Source organism: Rhinatrema bivittatum, chromosome 1 (genome assembly GCF_901001135.1).
Source record: "Rhinatrema bivittatum chromosome 1, aRhiBiv1.1, whole genome shotgun sequence".
NCBI classification, from domain to species: domain Eukaryota; kingdom Metazoa; phylum Chordata; class Amphibia; order Gymnophiona; family Rhinatrematidae; genus Rhinatrema; species Rhinatrema bivittatum.
The window spans coordinates 525638783-525665765 of record NC_042615.1 but is presented as its reverse complement, the minus strand read 5'-3'; the positions used below and the strand labels follow the sequence as shown (position 1 = coordinate 525665765).

Sequence of the window (26983 nt, the reverse complement as noted above, 5' to 3'; positions counted from 1 at the left end):
TACCAGTTTCTTCGGCAAAGTAAATGCTTCTAGCAGTTCCCGTAGGCCATCCAGTACTAGATCCACCCCCTCATTATCCAAATCTTCCTGGGTAACCTTGATACCCAGCTCCCCCAAAACCTAGGAAATGAGGGATCTTAATTCCTCTTTCTGGAACAGCTGCATGACCCTGGGGTTGTCCCCTTCTGAAACTGGTACTTCATCCGGGTTGACCCCCATCCTTAAACGCCTCATGGTCATTAGCTGGGCTGCTCACTGTGAGGTCATCCCCTGGGATCATCTGTCGAATCACTTCCAAGCACAAACAGGTCATCTGGATCTTGACCAACTGTGTCATGGTCCTCTCCATACTGTCCCTCCCCTGAGGGAGATGCCAATCCAAGACGCCAAAGTAAGGACCACTCAGCTGTGGCCCTCTTAGACCTTTTTAAAGCACACTGTGGCTTCCTCTCCAGGGGCCGCTTCTCCCCAGTTCCCCATCTGGCCAAGTAGTTCCTGTGGAGGAGCAGCACGAAATCCTCCAGATGCCCCTCATCCCAGGGGCATTCCCACTGGGGAAAGAAGAGGAAAGGGATTCCCTGGACCCTGCAGCAGCTGCTGCTTGTTTGCCACATGCCTCCCTGGAGCTGCATCTTCAGCCCCCATGGGAGGAATCAGTGCTGGTCCTGATGAATAAATGACCCTCCGGGCACCCGCAGCCTCCATGGAGATTCCTTCACCACCCAAGCAACAATCCCAGCATAGCACTCCTGAATTGAGCTGTTTCAACTGTGTGCCACAGGCTCTGCACACTTTCGCGTGCTGTGATGCCATCAGACCTACCACATGGCTGCCGCATTTCAGGCACGCCTAAGGAGATCCCTGCTACAGCCCTGATGGGCTTCCCCGACTCACCTCGGAACCATCAGCAACTTCGGGCAAACAGCGCAACTCTTCCTCCACACAAGAGGAGCCCCGCTGCTACCCTGCTCGCAACAGTTCAGCTAGCTCCCGATCTCTTTTTTTTTTTAAAGGAGCCACTGACAAAGAAAGGAAAAGTAAAACCAAATACTTTCCCGTTGCTGGCCACAAAAGGGGAAGAGGCTCTTTGAGGATAAGAGGGAGCAAGGACCCCTGGCTATAAGACACCCCCCCCCCCCCCGAGATGATGTAGGCAAAAACAGTCCAGGGATCACCAACCCCGCACTCACCTGGCTCCACCTTTAGGATGGTCCACAAATTTCCAAACACCTCAGGGAGCTCCAGAAGATTATTCTGTTTCTAAACTTTTTTTTTTTTTTTTAAATTTTAAACTACTCTAACCAGACTACAGGTTTGCACCTCTACCATCTGCTGGAGAAAGAGAAATACTGAGGGACTGCAGGTGGCACACTCAGTTATGTAGCAGTGCCTCAAAGTTTTTGTTCTCTGCCTCCATCTGCTGGTAGAGATGCAAAGCCCACTTGTTTGGACTGATCTGGAGTATGAACAGGAAAAACTGTTTTGATTTTCCTTGTTTGGGAGGTGGGGGGGGTGGACATAGATTAAGCCTTTGTGGACAGGAGAGTGAGCCTTTGTTCAGGGGAGGGGGAAGTGAGGCTGATGCAGATTCTGTTTTGGTTGAGAGAGGGGTAAGAGGTTGACACTGCTCTTTCTTTAACTGGAGGAGGAGCAAGACCAACACAACTTTTGTGCTTGGCTTTGCTGAATATCTATTGTACAAGTGTGTTGCAATCTGGTTTGAAGAAAGGTGTTACCCAAAAACACAAAATTACTATACAGCCACAACCTATTTTCTTTAGCAACTCATACTCTTAACATGGACACTCCACTGCTAGATTAGAAAAACGTAGCAATTATTTGTGCAAAATTTAATGTTATACAAAGGAAAAAGAAAAGCTTTGCCATTAAAGTGGTGCCACCCAGAGCTCTGGGAAGCAGATGCACCAGCTGCTCAGTTTTGCCTTCATGCCCCCCCCCCCCCTTCTCTTCCTCCTTCCCTGCCCAAGGAATATGTAACATGAAACCTCGGATCTCCACAAGCTCCAAAAAACAAAAAGCCACTGAGGCAGAGTCAGCAGCTGGCTGTCAGCAGCAAACCCAGGAGAGAGAGAGAAAGAACGAGAGAGGCGCGCACACACACACAGAGCAGCCAGAGAAAGGGGCAAAATGGGGGCCTACAGTATGTGAAAAAAAAAAAAAGTGCGCAGTGCAGAAGGACAAACACTGCTCCCGGGGTAAGGATCTTTTCTTTGTCCACCTTCACTAATCCTCTGCAACATCTCATGGCTAGCTCTCCTGCATACGATAATATGGCAGATATCATAAACTGGCAGATATCATAAATTGCTCATTATCCCAGGGAATTTTCCCAGAAGAACTTAAACTAGCTTCTCTAAAACCACTCTTAAAGAAACCCAATCTTGACCATAAAGACCCCAACAACTTTCGCCCGATTTCAAACCTTCCTTTTATTGCCAAGATAATGGAAAAGCTGGTCAATACTCAACTCTCCAACTACATTGAAGACCACAAAATACTTTACCCCTCTCAATATGGATTCCGTAAAGCATCAAGCACGGAAACTCTACTCATATCCCTGACTGACAACATCATCATGGGACTAGACAAAGGCCATTCCTTCTTACTCATCCTTCTAGACCTTTCGGCTGCGTTTGATACTGTCAACCATTCGACCCTCCTCAACCAACTGTCGAACATAGGAATATCAGGAACTGCCCTATCATGGTTCAACTCATTCCTCAGCAACAGAGGATATAAGGTAAAGATCCACAACAAGGAATCTTCCCGACATTCCTCATCTTTAGGAGTTCCTCAGGGCTCCTCCCTCTCACCCACACTCTTTAATATTTACCTCCTTCCGCTCTGTCAACTACTAACCCGCCTGAAACTAATCCACTTCCTATACGCGGACGATGTGCAGATCCTGATCCCTATCAATGAAACCATTGCCAAAACTCTTGAATTCTGGGAACTCTGTCTTAAAGAAATCAATCTCCTCTTATCGAATTTAAACTTGATATTAAATTCGGCTAAGACGGAACTTCTGATCATCTCACCTGACAATAGTAACCCACTTCTGAGTCTTCCAACCAACCCACCTACCACCCAAACAAGGGACTTAGGAATAATTATCGACAACCATCTCAACTTAAAATCGTTCATCAAACAAACTACTAAAGATGGATTCTACAAACTCCAAGTACTTAAAAGAATCAAACCGCTCCTGCACGTTAGAGACTTCAGAACGGTACTTCAAGCAGTTATCTTTTCTAAGATAGACTACTGCAACTCTATCTTACTTGGTCTTCCTTCTGCTTCCATCAAACCCCTTCAGATGCTCCAGAACACAGCTGCGAGAATTCTGACCAACACCAGGAGAAGAGATCACATCTCACCCATTCTCAAGAACCTGCACTGGTTGCCTATACACTTCAGAATCATCCACAAATCCATCACTATTATCCACAAGGCCATACATCACCAAACAACGCTCGATTTACAAATTCCTCTCAGACAACACACTTCCACCAGGCCCATCAGAGAAGCCTACAAAGGATCACTCCATGTCCCCCAAACCAAAACCACTCACTACCTAACTTTCAGAGACTGAGCCTTTTCCACAGCCGGCCCTTCATTATGGAACTCTATCCCTCCGGAGCTGAGACAAGAACCATGCCTACCGTCTTTCAGAAAAAGGCTTAAGACTTGGCTATTTAAACAAGCCTTCCCAGACCCGATCTAAATGATAGTAATTTTACAAGAGACAGCAAACTATACAATAGATTTCATATCATAATGTAAATAATGTAAATATTTTAATCTCTTCCGTTCGTCTCTTATTCTAATTTCTCTTCCCAGTTTTAAGACCCTGTTGTAATGTAACTTTTGTTCTCCTTGCACTTGTTTTTCGTTTCTTGTTCTCACCCCTTGTTTTATGTAAACCGGCATGATGTGGTTTCTAATCATGAATGCCGGTATAGAAAAACGCTAAATAAATAAATAAATAAATAATATCTTTCCTGTCTCTTTGGTGCTCCATCGCCACAAGTTAGGAGTATTAAGGTTGCTAGACATCACAGAGAGGGGAAGGGAAGCTGCTACTTTCAGAACCAGCCTAAAGAAGAGAAAAGTTTCAGCTGTGATCAGATTAAAATGGATTTGCTGGAGGCTATAATGCTGTTTGTTGAACGGTGGGGGCTTTAAACAGAACGAGGGCTGGCAAAAGCAGAGCAGCAGCCCCCTTCAGCTGCGGCATGAGCTCCGTTTCAGCATTTTTATTCCGTTTGTTTTTGATTTCCCAAGAAGTATAACAAGATTTCAACACAGGGAGAGTAACAAGATTAGTAAAACAAGTCCCAATTAGCTTTCACGCACAATACTCGATATTTCTACATGCTGTTGCTCCTGCAGTAAAAAGCCTATAGTATCAAATGCAGGACAAATGTTAGTATTAAAGCCCACTACAAAACAACTCTAACCCCCACGGACTGCACAAATCGTCCATAACTAAACTGGTCCTCCAGCAGTGAGAAAAAAAAAAGTTTCAGCCACAATTCCGATGAATTAATAAGAGATAAGAGTTCAAATGGAGGGGGGGGGAAAAAAACCCCCCAAAACCTTGCTGGTTTTTTTGTGATGCTGTCACGCCGATACACACCGGGCTTTCCTGTTTCTGCTAATGCTACATTAGGATGGCCCCTCCATCCGCCCCCCACTTTGACTCCAAATGTGTGTGGATGTTTTGTTTTTTTTAGCACTCCAGCTACTGCGGGCACAGGGAAGGGAACTTTCAAAGGCACTTCCACGGGTTCAACAGCGCTTTATCCGTGGAAATAGCCTGTTACAAAACCGCCCGCCTGCGCCGCGCGGAAGCTTACTGGCAGCGAGCAGAGGCATTCCCGCAAGCAGCGCCGGGGAGGGATTTGACTTGCGTGCTTAGTTTTCAATTTTTCAAAAAAAGCACGAGCATAAAAATTCTCCCCGAAAAATGTCTGCACACAAATAAGCAGGTGTAATTGTGGGTAGGTCATTTTGTTGCCCAATGTTCAACGGGTGAGAGAATGCGTGTGCTTTCCCTTTAAAAATTGAACTTATGCGCATATTTGATTTAAAACTGATGCAGGGTGTTACAAAATTATCCCCAAAGAGAGCAATTTTCAAAGCTGTTTCTGAAGGGGCTTTTGGAAAATTGCTCACCCTCTGCGCGGATGCAATTAGGTGCATTCTTTTTTTTAGAGCACACGTGTTACATTTTACTCGCATTCAAAGGTATTCCGTGCGGTTGGGGGTTAAGTCAGGTGGGGGCAACGTCGTGCATGGCTTTGGCTGAAAAGAAATATGCAACCGCAGTGAAACCAGGCACAAATCTCTGCGGGAATTCTTTCCTGGGGCAATAATCAAAGCAAAACTACCTGTGAGGTTTTTGTTTTGATTCTTAGGGGCAAACCCCAGGAGTAAAACCTTCCTGTGGAATTTACACCAAGGTGGGCAGCGGGATTACGACCCCCCCCCCCTTAAAAAGGTTTGTGGATAACATCTATGTACAACAATAAGAGGTACTATAACCACCAGTAAATTACTCATTGAGGAGTGGATTTTCCAAAGCACGTATGTGAATAACATGCTATTTTGCACACGTGCACAGGCCTATAGAAAGTTACCCCCCCCCGGGGGGGGGGGTTTACACATAAAACTACACGTGGAAGCAAAGTTACAGGTACCTGAGAGAGAGCCAGGGCGTGGAAAACCATTTCCATGCGCGCTTTCTATAAATCGAAAGTACACATGCAAACACGGGTGTAAACACTTACACCTGCTCCCATGCAAGGAGAAAGTGCGTGTGCGCCTGCCAATTTTCAAAGCAGATTTACGCGTGCACATCTGCTTCGAAAAATTATGGCCGAAGCCCGAGCATACTTTGTAAATGCGGATTTCAGCCGTCAGCGCTCTCCCAAAGTAAAAAAAAAAAAATCCCTACTTTTATTGGGAGCAAAACGGAGAAAGAAAAACCTTTGTGCTGAAAAGCAGAAAGAATCAGTTCTGCTGCGGGCACCTATGTACGCCAATCCCACACAACAGAGAGGATAAAGAGGTTAGGACTGGTAGCCTTCTAGTGCTTACGGTCTAGAATCAAGGTCAGTAAAGTGAATAAACACTCACCCTGACCTCATTATACAGTGTCTGTGTAATGTTAATAATGCAAACCAGTTAGGGTAGATTCCTCCCCTCCCAGAGGATTTTACTGTCGGCACACAGGGGACCACATTTTTGCTTTTTTTCTGTAATGGATTGGAAAGAGACAAATTTAACACCAGGAGGAATGAATTTTCGATAATCTACTTATCAGAGTTGTGGCAAGACCTGAAGTGAGCTGTTAATGCAAGGAAGCCCCCATGTGTCACGAAATGGAAGTTGAAACAGTTATAGGTGGAAGAATGGCCAAAATTCCTTGAGGGTCGATGTGCGAGACTGATCAGTTACAGGAAATGTTTAATTGAAGTTATTGCTGCTCAAAAGGTGGTGCCACCAGTTATTGATGAAGGGCTCGCAGACGTTTTCACACAAAGGTGCATTGTTTAATCTTTTTGCTGAATAAATATTCAAAATATCTCCCTTTTTGTCTGAGTTGTTGAATAGGGTTACCTGTCTCTTTTATCAGGGTTTAGATTAGGATCTATTCATGTTTTGAAAATAAATTGTGCTAAAATGCAGATCGTCCTAGGCAGTTCACAAACCTTTTCTCAGTATTGTATATTTTATTATATACTAGCCGTTAAGCCCGTAACAACGGGCTACATTTTATAACATTTTTTCTGTCCATTTCCTTCCCACTCATTCTCCTTCCCACTCCCTCCTTCCCATTCTCCCTCCCACCTCTCCTCTCCATTCTCCCTCCCACCTCCCTTCCCCTCCCTTCAGTCACTCCCCCCCTCCCCCTCTCCTCCCTCCCCCCTCCCTTCAGTCACTCCCCCTCCCCTCACTCTCTCCCCCCTCCCCTCACTCTCTCCTCCCCCTTCCTTCAATCACTCTCTCCTCCCCCCCACCTCACTCTCTCCTCCCCCCTCCCCCCAGTCACTCCCCCTCCCCTCACTTTCTCCTCCCTCCCCCTCCCTTCAGTTACTCCCCCCTCCCCTCACTCTCTCCTCCCCTCCCTTCAGTCACACCCCCACCCCTCACTCACTCCCCCCTCCCCTCACTCTCTCCTCCTTCCCCCCTCCCATCAGTCACTCCCCCCTCTCCTCACTTCTCTCCCCTCACAGCTCATCCACTCCCTCGCGCACCCCGCCACCGCTCCTGCTTTTCGCCGCCGCTCCTTCCGCCGCCGCTCCTGCTTCTCGCTGCCACTCTTTCCGCCGCTCCTGCTTCTCGCCGCCGCTCCTGCTTCTCCTGCTTCTCGCTGCCGCTCTTTGCCGCTCCTCCCAGCGCCATTTTTTTTAGGCATGCTCCACTCTGACCGACGTGCGCGCATGTGCGGTAGAGCTGCTCTCTACTGCGCACTAACCACATCCCCTGGCAACAAATTCCAGAGTTTAATTGTGCGTTGAGTGAAAAAAAGAATTTTCTTCTATTAGTTTTAAATGTGCACATGCTACCTTCATGGAGTGCCACCTAGTTTTTCTATTATCCGAAAGACTAAATAACAGATTCACATTTACCCGTTCTAGACCTCTCATGATTTTAAAGATCTAGATCATATCCCTCCTCAGCCGTCTCTTCTCCAAGCTGAAAATTCCTAACCTCTTTAGTCTTTCCTCATAGGGGAGCTGTTCCATCCCCTTTATCATTTTGGTCTCCCTTCTCTGTACCTTCTCCATCAAAACTATATCTTTCTTGAGATGCAGCAACCAGAATTGTACATAGTATTCATGGTGTGGTCTCACCATGGAGCGATACAGAGGCATTATGACATTTTCCGTTTTATTCACCATTCCCTTCCTAATAATTCCCAACATTCTGTTTGCTTTCTTGACCGCCACAGCACACAGAGCCAACAATTTCAAAGTATTATCCACTATGATGCCTAGATCTCTTTCCTGGACGGTAGCTCCTAATATGGAACCTAACCTCGTGTAACTACAGCAAGGGTTATTTTTCCCTATATGCATCACCTTGCATTTGTCCACATTAAATTTCATCTGCCATTTGGATGCCCAATTTTCCAGTCTCACAAAGTCCTCCTGCAATTTATCACAATCTGCTTGTGATTCAACTACGCTGAATAATTTTGTATCATCTGCAAAATTTGATTACCTCACTCGTCGTATTCTTTTCCAGATCATTTTATAAATATATTGAAAAGAACGGGTCCTAGTACAGATCCCTGAGGCACTCCACTGTCCACTCCCTTCCACTGAGAAAATTGCCCATTTAATCCTACTCTCTGTTTCCTGTCTTTTAGCCAGTTTGTAATCCATGAAAGGACATCGCCACCTATTCCATGATTTTTTACTTTTCTTAGAAGCCTCTCATGAGGAACTTTGTCAAATGCCTTCTGAAAATCCAAATACACTACATCCATTATATACTATATCTATATGTTTATTAACCCCTTCAAAAAAGTGAAGATTTGTGAGGCAAGACTTGCACTGGGTAAAGCCATGCTGACTCTGTTCCATTAAACCATGTCTTTCTAGATGTTCTGTGATTTTGATCTTTAGAACACTATCCACTATTTTTCCTGGCACTGAAGTCAGGCTAACTGGTCTGTAGTTTCCCGGATCGCCCCTGGAGCCCTTTTTAAATATTGGGGTTTCATTAGCCACCCTCCAGTCTTCAGGTACAATGGATGATTTTAATGATAGGTTACAAATTTTTACTAATACATCTGAAATTTCATTTTTGAGTTCCTTCAGAACCCTGGGGTGTATACCATCCACTCCAGGTGATTTACTACTCTTCAGTTTCTCAATCAGGCCTACCACATCTTCTAGGTTCACCGTGATTTGGCATCTCCCTAACATCCTCTTTAGTAAACACCAAAGCAAAGAAATAGTTTAATCTTTCCGCTATGGCCTTATCTTCTCTAAGTGCCCCTTTAATCCCTCGATCATTTAACGGTCCAACTGACTCCCTTGCAGGCTTTCTGCTTCGGATATATTTTTTTAAGGTTTTTACTGTGAGATTTTGCTTCTACGGCCAACTTTTCAAATTCTCTCTTAGCCTGTCTTATCAATGTCTTACATTTAACTTGCCAGCGCTTATGCTTTATCCTATTTTCTTCTGTCGGATCCTTCTTCCAATTTTTGAATAAAGATCTTTTGGCTAAAATAGCTTCTTTCATCTCACCTTTTAACCATGCTGGGAATCATTTTGCCTTCCTTCCACCTTTCTTAATGTGTGGAATACATCTGGACTGTGCTTCTAGGATGGTTTGGTTTTTTTTAAACCATATCCATGCCTCTTGCACACTTTTTACCTTTGTAGCTGTTCCTTTCAGTTTTTTTCAATTTTTCTCATTTTATCAGTTTCCCTTTTGAAAGTTTAGCGCTAGAGCCGTAGATTTACTTACTGTCCCCCTTCCTGTCATTAATTCAAATTTGATCATATTATGATTACTATTGCCAACCGGCCCCAGCACCATTACCTCTCTCACCAAATCCTGTGCTCCATTAAGAATTAGATCTAAAATTGCTCCCTCTCTCATCAGTTCCAGAACCAATTGCTCCATAATATTGTCATTTATTCCATCCAGGAACTTTCTCTCTCTAGCATGTCCTGATGTTACATTTACCCAGTCAATATTGGGGTAATTGAAATCTCCCATTATTACTGCACTACCAATTTGGTTAGATTAGAGATCACAGAAAACTTGAAGGTTGTCTGGCAGGCCAAGTGTTAACTTCCACTGATTTATCCACCCCCTTAAACTTGTACATTAGAAAAATTGGCATAGTTTCTGATGCACTACAAAAAAAAAATCTGCACAGCTATGAAGAGAACACATTAGGTATCCTATTTAAAAGGGAAATCCAGATTTCAACATATCAAAATATGGAAAAGAAATTCTGAATTCTTCAGACTTGGAAGCCAAAAAACATACCAATCTGTACAAACTTTCAGTCAATGTTTCGATATAAAATCTAATTATTTAAGCATTTTCCCCCTTGCTTGAGTGATCTCAGGATCACAGTGTCCAGCCTTTTCAAAAACTGCTGCACTTTTAACTCCTACTGTCATAATGTAATGCCTTAAATTTGATATTGCTTTATGATGTTTACGCTATGTAAATCTGAGGTTTCATTTTTTTTGTGATCCGCTTAGGACAAATGTTGAAGTTGGTAAAATATTTAGTCAGATGATATGCTGTCTATAGTTGGTAAAGGAGCTTCAACGTCTATGTCAGCCTGCTGGAGTGAAATTTCACTAACAGTGATCTGCATATTCTAGAGCATAGAATTCAGAATTTGTGACTATTAGTTGGTGCCCAGAATTCCAAGCAGGACGTCAGAAGAACTTTTTACCAGTGTGGATAGAAGAAAGAAGGTGTTTAACATCTGAAAAAGAAAAAGAAGCAGCTCTGCTTTTATGTGGCAGAAAATACCTCGGGTCGCTGTCAGTTCTCAGCAGTTTCAGTGTACGACTAAAATGGTAATTTATCAAGTTTTCTAGGCTTTTTGTACAATTCTGGTCGCCGCATCTCGAAAAAGATATAATTGCGATGGAGAAGGTACAGAGAAGGGCAACCAAAATGATAAGGGGAATGGAACAGCTCCCCTATGAGGAAAGACTAAAGAGGTTAGGGCTGTTCACCTTGGAAAAGAGACGACTGAGGGGGGATATGATAGAGGTCTTTAAGATCATGAGAGGTCTAGAACGAGTAGATGTGACTCTGTTATTTACACTTTCGGATAATAGGAGGACTAGGGGGCATTTCATGAAGTTAGCAAGTAGCACATTTAAAACTAATTGGAGAAAATTCTTTTTTACTCAACGCACAATTAAACTCTGGAATTTGTTGCCAGAGGATGTGGTTAGTGCAGTTAGTATAACTGTGTTTAAAAAAGGATTGGATAAGTTCTTGGAGGAGAAGTCCCTTACCTGCTATTAAGTTCACTTAGAGAATAGCCACTGCCATTAGCAATGGTTACATGGAATAGACTTAGTTTTTGGGTACTTGCCAGGTTCTTATGGCCTGGATTGGCCACTGTTGGAAACAGGATGCTGGGCTTGATGGACCCTTGGTCTGACCCAGTATGGCATTTTCTTATGTTCTTATGTTCTTAACCCTGGATATGGGGAACACCCACTGCTTCAATGTTACAGTGATCTTCTGGGCTTGGAAAACTTGAGGACGTTCTGAGCGCTTGCTACAGGGAGACTGAATACTAACAGCACATGGTTTGCTATCTCCCATAACTGCAATGTGGGATTTACATTTTTTGTTGGCCTACATACTTTATCTTTCTTTAAGCATTAAGATATCCTAGGGAGGAGGGAAGGGAGGTAACATTCATACACACACATATGACGAGAATATTTAGTGGCATTTGTGTGTCTGTACATGTGTTAATTTCAAGATGTGTATACAAACGAAAGAAGTGCTTGTCTGTGGGGAAGAAGGGCAGGTGAGCGAAGTGGTGTCAGAAGCACAGTGTTGATATCATTAAGGCATTCTGATTTAAGGACCACGATGACGGACAAATCAACCAATTCGTGTTTAGTGATGGTTTAGCACATTTTTGTGATCGCAATCTGAGTTTTGAAACAAGATCCTTACTCACCATTTTTGCATAGAAAATGATATGAGAACAAACCCTCTCCCCCCAGGAGTCTCTTTCTTGTGAGGGTAGCTTGCATTTCAAAAAGGAGACTGCAGTCACAAAAAAGGGGCATAAGCCATGGCCCAGGAGGTGGATTGCTAGGACAGAATAAAAATGGTCCATTTCAATTCAACAACCTATTCATGTACCTAAATGTTCTTCATGCAACCATTATAGCAGCAATTAAATATGTAGTACAAATCACCCTCTCTCTCTCTTTTCTTCTTTAGAATAATAAAATACAAGATTTGGTAAGCAGGATAGAAATGGCTTCCCAAAACCTGTCCCAAGACCTGAAGACGATTGGACAGAAATTCCTGAGTAAGATTCAGGAACTCCCTCAGTCAGGGTCGTTCAACATTATTGCGTTTACCGTTCTTCTTCTGTTCATTGGTAAGTAGTGCTCCAGATACTAAGGAAAGGGTTTAAAGGGACACATGCCACCTACAGGCCAAGGACCAGATATTAAATATACTTAATTTCAAAGAAACAATTCAAAGAACATGTTCTCATAGATCAGTGAAGTCTACTGTTTAGATGATGGCTTGGATTTTGATACGATTTGGTATTTTGTCTGCATGGATGAATATGTTCTTGGGAAATAACAGTCAAACTAGTTCTAGGTGAAAACATTTTAATGGACTAACTCAGTACATCTGGGGCTAATTCAGTAGCCTGGAGAGCATAGCTCGGGAAAGCTAGTCACAGACGTAATGAGTTAGTTCAATATTTTGTTGACCTAATTTCTACATATTCACGTGAATTAACATTGCGACCACAAGATTTTGCTAGGGAAATAAGTAAAGGCCTCCATACACATCATGCTTATGCCACATTACAATTTTGTCTAGACTTTATTTAATGAACTCCTTTTTCTTATTAAACTCTAAACCAAAGCTCCCCCGCTGAATAATGCTATGAGCTTCCTGGGATATTAAGTTCCACATTTAGCCTCCCAGGAACTTTAGTGATCTAATCTTGCCCCTCTTCCAGCGGAGTGGAACTTGGCTGTTACTAGCATGGAAGGAAAAATTATCACCTCTCCCCCCCACCACAATTCAGACAAAGGGACTGTGGAACTGGCTACCAGCAGCAGGTGTGATATAAGGAGAAATGGATGGTAGATCCACAATACAATGGGCACTGCCCAAATTTTATGCCCGAGGTTCAGTGGGAATGGCACAAAAGAAAGAGAAAGGAAAAGCTGCCCTGAAGAGCACCAGAGTGTATTACACGCTGCCGACACCACTCTGTGTGTTTTAGAGGGCAACTTTCAAAGCCATTTATGCAGACTAATAGTGATTGCCACGTGTACACTGGTTATCTGCAAGTTGCCCTACTTCAATTAAGGCCAACAGAACAAGGAGTGTTCCGCAATGCTTGTACCATTAGCCTCATTTAGGGGAGGTGTTCTGGAGGGGTAGGGGAGGAGAATGTTTGGAACAGGATAGAAAACTAGCATGTTTAGATTATATTTTCAAGTCTACGTGCATTATTTTCCGAAGATGTTCTTACCTGGCACCAAGAGCAGTTGAAAGTGTCCAAGTACTTGATATCCATGACAAATTTCAAAATGACTCTCACTTGCCCACAAACTTAAAGGTGATGCAGAGTCCTTGAGTAAAAAAGGCACCTACAGATTTGGTTCATGCGGAGAGTGTGAAAACTGCCCCCTTCCGCCCCCCACCCACCCACTAGCCCTTTCAGCTTGAGTTTATTGAACAGAGACAGCAGTAATGAAATTATCCTCTCACATTTCTGTCTCTAGATGCCCCAATATGAAGTTAACACAGGCAGCAGCATCTTCTTCTTGCTGCTTTGATGGCAATTAACCTCTGTTTGTTTCCAGTAAACCAGAGTTTCTCTTTGCATGTTAAACAGAAGCTGATCAATTGCTCACTTCTCCCATTCCTCTTCCTAGTTGCGTGCTGCTGATGGTTGTAATTGCCTGCAGCCACTACTGTTGCGGGGTTAATAAGAAACACAGGCTCATCAAGGTTGAGCCAACCCCGGATGTATGAAGACCCACAGAAGATGTTCCGAGGAAGCAGCTGGTCCTACCTGCGTGGGCTGGCACTCAAAAGAACCAGCTCCCTACCACCGTCCTCCAATCACCACCGTTATGTCAGCTCATTCAAAGTCACCTTAGTAACACCATTCAACAGAAACAACTGGTGAGAGGGGAAAAAAAAAACAAACCCAAAAAAACAGAGTCTCGTTGGGATGTCTGCCACAGTCCGTCTTTAGACCCCCCCAAAAAAAGAGACTGCTACTTTCTAAATGACTATGCGCAAAACAAAAAACAAACATTAACTTAGCATCCAAATAAAGAACTATAAAAAAAAATGTTAAAGATACTGGAATAACTGCAAATAAAACCATATTTACATTTTCTTTGATGACAGCTAAAGAAAAGAACAAGCAGACAAACTGTGTGGAGGAACCAAGGATGAATTTTATATCTCTGTCTTCCACTAGTTACATTTTTCATTTTACTATTTCAATCCCTTATCATCGGATTTTTTTAAATTATTTAAAGAGACTGGAAATACATTTTATGGACATGACAACTAAAAACAGGATCACCTCTTTCAGTTCTGATTGTGGGGAGAAAAACTACTTTTTTCAGGAGATTGCAAACTAAATATTTCTTTTGAGATTTGTTTTATGAGGAATTCCACAATTTATTGTTCCTACTGTGTACTGTACATTTGGCAGTACTTATATTTTTATTGGTAAAATGGAAGAATTTTAAAAATATAAACAAGTTATGGATGCTAAGATCATCCTGACAATGTCATTTACTATTTCAATCCCTTATCATCGGATTTTTTTTTAATTATTTAAAGAGACTGGAAATACATTTTGGGGTAGATTTTTAAAAAGAGCGCGTTCGTGTACTTTTGTTTGCGCACCAGGCGCAAACAAAAGTACGCTGGATTTTAGAAGATACGCCGGCCCATAGGCCGCCGGCGCACGCAGAGCCCCGGGAATTGTCAACCAGTTATAATGTTCCATATGTTCTATGGTTCCATGTAAAGCTCCACTCTCTGTTGAGCAGTTCTTCGTTTTATGTAAACCGGAGTGATTTGTAGTCCCTACAAGAACTTCGGTATATAAAAATTAAAAATAAATAAATATAAATAAATAAATAGGTCCCAGGGTTTTTGGAAGGGGGCGTGTCGGGGGCGGGACCAGATGACGCGGCGTTTCGGGGACGGGGCTTGGCGTTTCGGGGGCGGGACCGTGGGCATGGCGCCGGCCCGGGGGCGTGGTCCAGGCCTTCGGACCAGCCCCCCGGGTCGGAGCACGGGGCGTGCGTAGATTTACGTCTGCTTCTCGCAGGCGTAAATCTACGGACAAAGGTAAGGGGGGGGTTTAGATAGGGCCGGAGGGGTGGGTTAGGTAGAGGAAGGGAGGGGAAGGTGAGGGGAGGGCGAAAGAGAGTTCCCTCCGAGGCCGCTCCGATTTCGGAGCGGCCGCGGAGGGAACGGTGACAGGCTGTGCGGCTCGGCGCGCGCCGGCTGCCCAAAATCGGCAGCCTTGCGCGCGCCGATCCAGGATTTTAGAAGATACGCGTGGCGTATCTTCTAAAATCTTTGTTTTAGAAGATACGCCACCTACGCGTGGCGTATCTTCTAAAATCCTGGATCGGCGCGCGCAAGGCTGCCGATTTTGGGCAGCCGGTGCGCGCCGAGCCGCGCAGCCTGTCACCTTTCCCTCTGAGGCCGCTCCGAAATCGGAGCGGCCTCAGAGGGAACTCTCTTTCGCCCTCCCCTCACCTTTCCCCTCCCTTCCTCTACCTAACCCACCCCCCGGCCCTATCTAACCCCCCCCCCCTTACCTTTGTCCGTAGATTTATGCCTGCGAGAAGCAGACGTAAATCTACGCGCGCCCCATGCTCCGACCCGGGGGGCTGGTCCGAAGGCCTGGACCACGCCCCCGGGCCGGCGCCACGCCCACGGTCCCGCCACCGAAACACCACGCCCGCCCCCGAAACGCCGTGTCATCGGGTCCCGCCCCCCTGACATGCCCCCTTCCAAAAACCCCGGGACCTATGTGCGTCCCGGGGCTCTGCGCGCGCCAGCGGCCTATGGAAAATAGGCGCGCCGGCGTGCAAGGCCCTGCTCGCGTAAATCCGGGCAGATTTACGCGAGCAGGGCTTTTAAAATCCGCCCGTTTATGGACATGACAACTAAAAACAGGATCACCTCTTTCAGTTCTGATTGTGGGGAGAAAAACTACTTTTTTCAGGAGATTGCAAACTAAATATTTCTTTTGAGATTTGTTTTATGAGGACTTCCACAATTTATTGTTCCTACTGTGTACTGTACATTTGGCAATACTTATTTTTTTATTGGTAAAATGGAGGAATTTTAAAAATATAAATAAATTATGGATGCTAAGATCATCCTGACAATGTCAGATCTTAAATCAATGATCTCTTCTAGTATTTCCAGTAGTTGCTGTGTTTTTAATTGAGCTGCACATTTATCTGTACAAGGGAGCATAAAAAAAGGCAGCTGAGCAATTTCATGGACAAAAAAAATACTTTAATGTATATTAAAAGGACAACAATTTGAACTCTTAAAAATTATACCATCAATAAATTTTGGAAAGTAGCTACATGGCAATCACATTCAAAGACTTGAGGATCCAGTGGCCCTTAAAGGGGTACTTCACGTTGAAGTGCATTCCAGGTGTTGCAGAGTAACAACATAAAAGGGACCACAGTAAAATGATTTCTGTGCCATGCCATTGTCTAACAGAAATGGAGCTGTGATGTTCGAGACAGGGATATCATCTTGCTGAAGTGAGAGACAGCAGGACAGGGAGAAAGCTCATGCCAAGATAATGGTGGAATTATGCCAACTGGGTAGCAAAGATCATTAGAGTCTGTGCACTGGTTGGCACCAGAATGAGACTAAATACAAGCCTATCTCCAGTACTACATGCATGTGCTTTATGGGTCTCATGCATTGTTTCCCCATACAATGTGCCTCTGCAAAACAATTCTGGATGTCTCTGGCTTTTTAGGTATTACAAAACAACTCGTCTACCTTTCAGTCACACCCTCCTTTGCTCACATCTTTAAGCATATAAGAGGCAAAAAGCTTTAATCTACATCCAAAACCTGCACTAACCATTTTAAGGTGCAAGAGAAAAGGAAAACCACTGGATTTGTATTTTTCTATTTTCCTAAGTCATGAAAATGAAGAATTTGACTGTTTTCATACTACCTGTTTGATGAATGTAAATATTCTGAACTGTTTTGTATTGTGATAGAGATAAGATTGTATATAATAAATATCTGAAAGGTTGATGCTATCTGTTCAATTGTATTTTCCTGACTATTCTTTCTGGCTGTCAATAGCTTACTGAACTCAAGTCCTTTTAATGGCAGTATGTAGTATGGTAAAAGTGTTTTTATCTGATAATTTTCTTTCCTCGTGTCCTGCTAGACCAATCCATTACCCTTTGGATTTCCTCATTCCTCAGCTGCCAGTCACAGAGATCACACACCCCTTATGCAATCAGTCTTTTGCATAAAAGGGGGAGTAGTCAGTGGCCGTGGTCAGCAGCCTCAGTCAGAGCAATCAGACAAGAAATCTCAAGTATGCCCTTTCTTTCAGTTCTTATTACATTTTTTATGATCGCTTGAGATCAACCCCTCCTCAGGGGAGGGCAAAGAGGGAGCATGGAGAGAGAAAGAGAGAGAAAGAGAATTGAGGGCTAGGCCCTTGTCCAAGCCTTTCTGTAGAAGGTCCAAGATTTGCAATACATCCATTTTCCATGGTCAGATTCCATTCTCTTGACAGTCCACCTCAAACAACCTCCAGATTCTGACATAGGCTAAGGAGATTAAGTTTTTACATGCTTTCAGCATTGTGGCTAGTATGGATATTTCTTGCGAGTATCCTGTTTTGAAGTCGTACCTTCTCAAGAGCCAGACCATATCCCAAAGATGGAGAAGGTTCTCCTGTCTGTACCAGGCCCTGTCCTGGCTATCCCTGTTCTCACACTGTCTTATCAGGCCTTCTTCTTGGTCAGACCAGTGTTGCCGCCATCATTTTTATAGGTGGCCTTATCTTCTTTATCCTTCCTTACATATCAGTCACCAAGATGAGAATATTAACCGAAGACTGACCTTGTGTATCAGATGGAAGCAGGTCACTGTATCCTTGGATTCCACATTGCAATGACTGACTTCTAGGTCTGGCCTGCACCTCCTGACAAGATCCTTACAAATATCTTCTCTTCCTACCAGATGTCATACTGCTAACTGGGACCCAGACTGGGTTAACACATGTCTATTCTTGGGCCACGCATAGTCTTTAATCTTGGCCAGAGAATCCTCTGTAGTATTCTGATGACCCTCGATTGTGCTTTGTTCAATAGTTCTAGTGCTGCCTCTTTTAGCCCAGCTTAGATGGGCCAGTATGGCCAGAGATCAGAGTGTCCCTTGGGCCGTCATTACTCTGCTTTCCCTATGGGGTGATGCTCTGATACCAGGTAACCTCTTTTTCTCCCCATCCTGACTACTTAACAGTGTATATTAGGGTGCTTTGAAAAGGTTTTTTCTATGAAACCAAACTAATTGAGTAGAAAAATCATTACTGCACTGTGAAACTGCTCTAAATAGAGTTGTAAAACTATTCAAGATTGTTGGCATGCCAGAATAAGTTGAAATGCTAGAATGTAGGCCAAAAGCTAAAAAGTATGTTGAGTTCAATATGACATATCGTTCCTGCCTTTACATTTTATTTATTTAGCATTTTTTTTTATATACTGAGGTATAGCAGAGTTGCCTTCACTCCGGTTTACATTTATAACAACCTGTTACATTAAAAAATTTAAAATGTAATTTTAACAATAAACTGAGAACTGGCATATAAGGTAGTATAAACAAAACAAGATATACAAAAGGATAGGTACATTGAAATATCTGAGTTCAAATCATAAAAGGAGACATCTGTAGATTGAAAGCAGGAGAGATTGTCATAGGGGGAGATTGAATGTTAGAAGGCTATGGGATTATATTTTAAGATCATTGTGCGTGCTGTCATTAATAGTTTGGCTGAGTAGCCAGGCTTTTAGGTCTTTTTTAAAAGATTTTATGTTTTCTTGAACGGTTAGGTAATGAGGTAACGAATTCCATAACTTTGGGCCAATGATGGAAATGGCTCTGTTTCTGGTGGAAGACAGTTTGGCATGTGGAAGTGATGGAATCACTAGTTGAAGTTTACTAGTTGTTCTTGTGCGTAGAGAACAATGGATATGTATGATGTCATCAAGGGCAGTGTAGTCTGCTTTATAAATTGCTTTATGAAGTATTGAGAGAACTTTGAATTCTATTCTTTTCTCTATTGGGAGCCACTGTAATTGGTTGAGAACAGGTGTAATGTGTTCAGATTTTCTTTTACCAGTCATGAGATAAAATTATAATTCCAACCAATTAGGAAAATGTTATGCAAACAAACTAGCTTATTGGTGTGTAAATTGGATGTGGCTATCTATTTAATTTGGTGTGTATTTAATCTGGCAGTGCTCTCTGAGACTACTAGCAAGTCAATTCAAAACAATCTCACACTCTCCTGAAATATTACATATTTTATCTAAAATAAAGTTCTTTCTTAAGATGCCAGTGTTTAAGCATTTATTTATAGAACCATAACAAGGGTCCTCAGTCTGAAATGAGGCACCCTGAAGTCCCTGCTCATTCCTCTTAAATCTAGTATGGGCACATCATCTTTGCCCTTCCTTGGCCCCACAAAGTAAAGTGAACACACACTCTATCCCTTTCCTGGTGGTAGGATTGGAATTATTGCTTTAAGTCCTGTATCCTTTGCAGGGATGCTTCTACTACAAACACTCTGAACTGCCAAACATGGGGGAAAATAAAAAATAAATCTGGAGCTGGGGTGGCATCATTGTGCAAGTACACCTTTAAAGTTATATTTGGAAAACATTGGCTCACTAAAATATGGGCCACTTCCAAGGAAAGTAGAGTTAAATTGCTGCCTTGACTTACTAGCGGAGGGGCTTAGAATATTTTATTGGGCAGAGTAGCTACCATCCACAGCTTCAGGTGGGTTGGTCCTCAGCCTCTTGGCCCTACAAAAGGACTAGAATCTCCCTCTAGATACCTGTGACATTACCGACCCAGCCTCCTTGCCCTTATGCTGGTACTTTTTTATTTTATTTTTATTTATTTATCGAGTTTTATATACCGTCGTTCGGTTTCGCCATCACAACGATTTACTGTTTTGATGTTTAACAGGATGTTTAAAAATTTACGTGCTTGTTAAAATATTTATTGTAGGCGTTATAAGATAGTTCGGTTGTTGAACTGTACAGGTTAAATTACGTGCTTTGGATTGGTTCTACATGTTTATATGGGTCGGTAGGGAGGAAGTTATAACAGAGTCATTGGCTGTTGGTAGGCTTTGGTGAACATCCTAGTTTTTTTTTGAAGGTTTTCTAAGTCCTCACATGTTCAAATGACCTCTTTCCTCTGCCTGCCTTTGTGGCTTGGTTTTGCCTAAGTCCTTTACTAGATTCTCTAACTTCACCAACAAGGAGCCCCCTCTCCGCTCCCAAACGGGAGCTTACACAGACATGCCTTAGATGCTGAGTCCGTTGCCCAATTATGGAGCCACAGTAGTCTTCTAATTGCCATCTCAAAGGCAATCGACCTTCAGGATAACTTGACCAGGTCATACAATATATGTGCCAAAAAGGCTACCGCCAATTCTCTGGTATTGTTGAACACAGCTTAGGGTAGCTTGAGCTAATAACTCCAGAAAATAGAGTCCTGAATTGTCATGTCCACTGTGGCGAAGGCCTGCTTTAGAACCGCCTCTGTCTTCCTTCCTGGGGTCCCTCAAGGCCCCCAGGAAGGAAGGGCACCTTCCTCTATGGGATGGTGGTTTTGCAAGCCATAGCTGACATGAGCATGTCCACTCTTGGGACGCGCAGCAGCTAATTCTTCTCATCCTCAGGGAGAGGATATAATCACTCCATTATCCTGCTGCCTTTGAGCCGCCCTGAGAGAAGTTCCATTCTGACAGTACCATCCATCTTAGGACCTCATTTAATGAAATAGTTCTTGTGGGCTTACTAATGACCTGTAAGATATAGGTTGCCCTCCGACATGTCCTCTGTTTTAGTGTTTGCTGTTTTCAAGGCTGTCTGAATGCTGGTGATGAAGTCTGCAAGTTCTTCCTCAAAGAGCACTGTCCTTCCTGAGAACTCCTGGGTACACGCGGCGCAGATCTGACTGCCAGCCATCCTTCTCCTGGAGTCTGGCGCGGTGGTCATACCAGGCAAATCCCTCCATTTCCACGTCTCCTGTGAGCAGTTAGGGGCTCCAGTTCTGTTCCCCAAAGATCCATGGTCTAGGGATTTTGCACTTGCCATAAAGCCCATCTTCTACATTTATTTATTTATTTTTAGATTTTTATATACCGGTGTTCCTGTATGAAATACAAATCACATCGGTTTACATTATTTATACATAGCACAGAAAGCCTGGTATATTATGAGGACAAAATCAGGGGAAAACCCTCTAGGGTGAACTCCTGCCGTATCCCTAAGCTGATTCTAGAACAAAGCCCTGCTATGAGTCTATCATACTGTTCCTTTGGGCTGCTTCAGTTTCCCCTTCCACAAGAGGAGCTACCGAGTCTACTTGTCCTGGAATGAGACCTTTTTTCCCTAGGGTAAGGGAAGCAGCATCCATCCATAGCTGATGTTTCACCCCTCCCGAAGCTCTTCCCCTACATGAGAAGAGATACAGTTATGCCCTTCCCAGGTGTCCACATCCGGTTTGCCATCACAAGATGGGCAGAAGGAGCCTACCTTACTGGGCACCTTCCAAGTGCCAAGGAGCTGCACCTGCAGCCACAGAGTATGTTTTCAGCTGTTAGCGTCTCACTGTATCCAGCACAAATTGTACTTATATAGAGAATCCCCACAAATCCCAGCTCCAAATCCTCTGCCCAGATAGCTTTAGCATTTCTAAATAATTGTAGCAAGGTTTTCACTGTTCCGTTCAAGCACACTGCCAATAGTTAGCTATTCTAGCAACTGCATTTTTTTTTTTTTGCACAATGCGGTGCTACCGCTGGTGTACAGGCCTGCCTTAACCCCTGCTGCGGCTCGGTGCGGCCTACACTCTCTTCCTTTTCATGTGCTTCACCCTCTGGCTTACTCACCACCTACCTAATACCGCTGCTCAATGCTGCTGTGCTTTAGACCACTGAAGTCCTCGCTCATATGGTGTAGAAAAACTCTTGCTTTTACTTAGTTGTATTCATCTCAGTCTGAGCAAAGCAGAACACTCAACAACCAAAAAACGGGGGCAGGGAGTCAGAGACAGCGAGCGTCAGAGAGCTCAAGCCCCAGAACAAAACTCTTTTTGATAAAGGCAGGTCCCTCAGGATCACCACTTACTAGGGAAGGAAGTCAACCTAGGAGGGATCCTCAGACCCTCGCAAACAAGGATCCAAGCCCTAGGTACCTACAGCCAGAAAGAAATCTCTGGGAGACAGCTGCACTGGGAAAATCAACCCTGAGAGGTTGTAATCCCAGAAGCTAGTAAACTCCACCAGCCAGGGTGCAACTGATGAATCTGGGAGTAAACAATGAGTTATTCTACCCATGTTTGCAGCTACCTCTGCCTACTTTCCCTTTTATGCAAAAGAGTAACATCATAAGTGGGGTGTGACCTCTGTCTCTGAAAGCTAAGGAATGGGGAAAACCCAAGCAGGTCTAGCAGGAAGGAAAGGGACTGCTGCTCAGCCACCAGGCTGACCCTGCAGGTACACTTTCAATATTAGTGCTCGGATAGAAACTTGGATTCTAACCTTCAAAAAAATGTACATGAGCAGGCACGATTTTGAAAATCTAGAATCAAAAGTAAATATCATTGTGTAGTAAATAATGATTTCTCCTTTTTCAATGCAAAAATAAAAGAAAAAGAGGTTATTTGACTTTTCTTCACCTGCCAACCAATGGCAGTGCAAATGAGGTGCCACTTTCAGCCCATAAAAGGCTGACAGTTTCTCCAAAGCACGGGTGGGAGAAATCTTTTGGACCCAATGGCTGCACTGAGGGCCCAGTTCAGGTGTGTGGGGGAGGAGATGGAGCCAATGAAGGTCCCTCCTGAGTTTCATTCCAGTTTGAGGAGTTACAACTGCCCGAGAGTCAAGTGGCGACACCACTTCCAGATGTGGATGTCCCTTTCGGGCAGCAGGGACATGCTGTTGCCACTGTGTGTCGGGCGCAGTCTTGCTGTTGCAAGCCAGATCAAAGCCTCCCATGAACTGGATATGACCTGCTGGCTGTAGATTGCCCTCTTTAACATGCAGATTTTGTGCTTTTAGCTGTAAAGAATGTGAGTATAAAGTACACACATTCCCCCTGCTTGTAGATCCACAGTTAATTTTAAAATTGTCCCCAGTCTTAACATACCTGAAAAGAGTGATTAAAAATTCAAAGTGAGCATAAAGTCAGATGCGAATGGAGACTGATCTGAAGGGCTGGGGGGAGCTGAGATTTTGTGCCAGGGATTTAAAAAATAATTCAAATGCATATTGGAGTTAATATTTCAGGTTTCAGACTTACGAGAAACCACCTATTAGGGATGTGAATCGTTTTTCAACGATTAAAATTATCGTCCGATAATGTTTATATCGTCTTAAATCGTTATAGAACACGATACAATAGAAATTCTAACGATTTATCGTTAAAAATCGTTAAATCGTGTTAGTGCGCACTAAATCAAGTTAGTGCGCACTAACTCCCTGTTAGTGCGCACTAACTCGATTTAGTGCGCACTAACTGAAAATGATACAAATAAACACTTTCCAGGTCACTGAAGGTCAGTTAGGAATGAATATGTGTTCCTATTGGCTGGCTGCCCTCTTATCTATTGATGTTACCAAGGTTACCACTGAGGTGATGGTTGGGGGGATGGGAAATGGAACTGGAAACTAACGAACACCAACAGAAAATGAAACAAAGTGTTCACACTTCCCAGGTCAGTAAAGGTCACTTAGGAATGAATATGTATGTATGTATTCCTATTGGCTGGCTGTGCTCTTATCTATTGATGTTACCAATATGGTTGGGGGGATGTGAAATGGAAACAGTTGGAAGCTTGACAAAAAAAGTAATGTAATGATCAGCACTCACGTGACTAGAACTTGTTTGTTTATTATTTTTGTTAGCAGGCACCTGAAATGCTAGTGCATGTTGAATTTGCCAATCACTGTGCATTTTAGAAAGGTGGTCCTGGCTGGAACTGTACACAGTTCAAATATATGTAATTGATTGTTGGTAAGTGTATTTTTTAAGTAGCCACACTGGCACCAGTATGTTTACTTTTCCTCCTACTTAACTCATGAGCTCAGCTTTGTAAGAAGGGCTTCTCTGCTTGTGTGTTGTTTTTGTTTGATGTGAGGAGAGCAGAAACATCAGATCTTTATTCAATCTACTACAGTCATCTCTTACAGTGCCCTATCCCTATTAATACCAGGAGTGTTGTGATCTTCCTGCACACAGTGCCCTAACCCTGATACCAGTCTGAGACAGCTCCCTCCCTGCATTACTAGTGAGAGGCTGGCTTCACAGACAGGGGGGAGCTGCCTGACCCTCACTCCTGACTTCCCCCATGTCCCAGCTAGTGAATGGTGTGTGGGTGAGGGGGGGGGGGGGGAGGATGGTGAAGTCTGAGACAGCTCCCTCCCTGCATTACTAGTGAGAGGCTGGCTTCACAGACAGGGGGGAGCTGCCTGACCCTCACTCCTGACTTCCCCCATGTCCCAGCTAGTGAATGGTGTGTGGGTGAGGGGGGGGGGGGAGGATGGTGAAGTCTGAGACAGCTCCCTCCCTGCATTACTAGTGAGAGGCTGGCTTCGCAGACAGGGGGGAGCTGCCTGACCCTCACTCCTGACTTCCCCCATGTCCCAGCTAGTGAATGGTGTGTGGGTGAGGGGGGGGGGGGGGTGGATGGTGAAGTCTGAGACAGCTCCCTCCCTGCATTACTAGTGAGAGGCTGGCTTCACAGACAGGGGGGAGCTGCCTGTCCCTCACTCCTGACTTCCCCCATGTCCCAGCTAGTGAATGGTGTGTGGGTGAGGGGGGGGGGGGTGGATGGTGAAGTCTGAAACAGCTCCCTCCCTGCATTACTAGTGAGAGGCTGGCTTCACAGACAGGGGGGAGCTGCCTGACCCTCACTCCTGACTTCCCCCATGTCCCAACTAGTGAATGGTGTGTGGGTAAGGGGGGGGGGGGGAGGATGGTGAAGTCTGAGACAGCTCCCTCCCTGCATTACTAGTGAGAGGCTGGCTTCACAGACAGGGGGGAGCTGCCTGACCCTCACTCCTCCGGGGTATTGTGATCTTCCTGCACACAGTGCCCTATCCCTGATACCAGGGGTGTTGTGATCTTCCTGCATGCAGTGCCCTATCCCTATTAATACCAGGAGTGTTGTGATCTTCCTGCATGCAGTGCCCTATCCCTATTAATACCAGGAGTGTTGTGATCTTCCTGCATGCAGTGCCCTATCCCTGATATCGGGATGTGTGCAAGAAGATCACAACACCCCCGGTATCAGGAATAGGGCACTGTGTGCAGGAAGATCACAACACCCCCAGTATCAGGAATAGGGCACTGTGTGCAGGAAGATCACAACACCCCTGGTATTAGGGATAGGGCACTGTGTGCAGGAAGATCACAACACTCCTGGTATTAATAGGGATAGGGCACTGTGTGCAGGAAGATCACAATACCCCTGGTATCAGGGTTAGGGCACAAGTTCTAGTCACATTGACTGATCACATTACTTGTTTTGTCAAGCTACCAACTGTTTACATTTCCCATCCCCCATATACTGTCAGTAGGAAACTTGGTAACATGAATAAATAAGAGGGCAGCCAATAGGAATACATATTCATTCCTAAACTGACCTTAACTGACCTGAAAAGTGTCAAATTGTATCATTTTCAGTTAGTGCGCACTAACTCCCGTTAGTGCGCACTAACTCCCAGTTAGTGCGCACTAATCGGAAAAAACGATTTTTAACGATTTTTTAACTAAAAAATCGTGCCTAAGACGATTTTCTTGCCCTGCCACACGATTTCTATCGTTAAGACGATATGGAAAACGATTCACATCCCTACCACCTATGTCTACAATCAGAATAAACCTACCCTTCATATCAACATCCTCACAATTCCTCTCTGCTCCTCCTCCTGCATCAGGTCATGTGATGCACTCCAGTCCACCATCTGTCTTTCAAACACACACACACAAAACCTCCCCTAAATACAAAGGAGGCAGGAGAAATGGTAGGGATGAGGGCGAGACCAGAATCCAGCACACTGGGCATAAACCAAGCCTTTCAATAGCAACTATCGCACATAGGGCCTCTGACCTGCTAAGCCTCACCCACAATTCTGAAACAGTGTCGGCCCTGCAAGGTAATAATTGACTAGGGCCCAGACAGAGATTTGTTTCTGGCATTAGGAACTTGCAGAGGCTTTGCATATTTTTAACCAACAATTCAGAGAAAAGAATCCTCAGAAAGTCCGACTCTTCTGTGGAAAAAGAAAACAGCAGGAGCAAAAGATCACGAGCAAAGACAGTATCTTTAGGTAATAACAGAATGCTTCTTGTCTTTGATTGTTTTCAGTGGAATATGGCAGCTTTCCAAGCAGCTCCACCAGCCTGCAGTTGTCGTCTTTGACTCCTTGTGTTGTACTGCTAATATGGTTGCTGCCATCACTTTGGCATTTATAAATCGGGGATCTGTGTCCAGCCACCTCGGAGTGCGGGGAGGAATGCTAGTACAAGGGTCTGCCCATTCAGCCTGTGCTTAAGCGGTGTCTGGCAGTCAGTTGTTTATTAGATTCTTATTTAAATGTTCTGCTCTGTTACAGCAACTGAGCAATAACAGTTACTGTGTTCAGGGCTTGGGGGTAGAATCAATCAGGGGTGATGAAATGCATTGTAAGGATTCCAAACCAGCGGAGCTTTGTGAGCATGAAATGAACTGCGTGGATTCCTTGGATCCTCAGTGGTGCCAGACGGAGGGAGAACCAAGATAAGCAGAGTGAAATCTCCAGCTTCGTAAGAAGCACTCAGTTTTCACTGGTTCACTTGGTAAATCGGGTTTTGTGGAAAGGGGAGGCTAGAGCTTAGAAACCAACAAAATT

At 44.1% G+C, this 26983-nt stretch overlaps 1 protein-coding gene across 1 annotated transcript; it reads left to right on the top strand.

Annotated features, from left to right (window-relative positions):
* The first annotated feature begins 10144 nt into the window (after positions 1-10144).
* Positions 10145-14669, top strand: LOC115097430 (small integral membrane protein 5-like). The gene is made up of 3 exons (XM_029613241.1): positions 10145-10590; positions 11993-12155; positions 13684-14669. Exons 1-3 carry the CDS (start codon positions 10528-10530, stop codon positions 13695-13697), a joined length of 240 nt encoding a protein of 79 aa, XP_029469101.1. The 5' UTR covers positions 10145-10527; the 3' UTR covers positions 13698-14669.
* Positions 14670-26983: the final 12314 nt, after the last annotated feature.

Excerpts from the sequence above, each read along its gene's own strand:
- LOC115097430 (XM_029613241.1), top strand. The coding sequence starts at position 10,528 with ATGTGGCAGAAAATACCTCGGGTCGCTGTCAGTTCTCAGCAGTTTCAG. Across the intron at positions 10,591-11,992 it reads TTCAGTGTACGACTAAAATG|AATAATAAAATACAAGATTT; the intron begins GTAATTTATCAA and ends TTTCTTCTTTAG.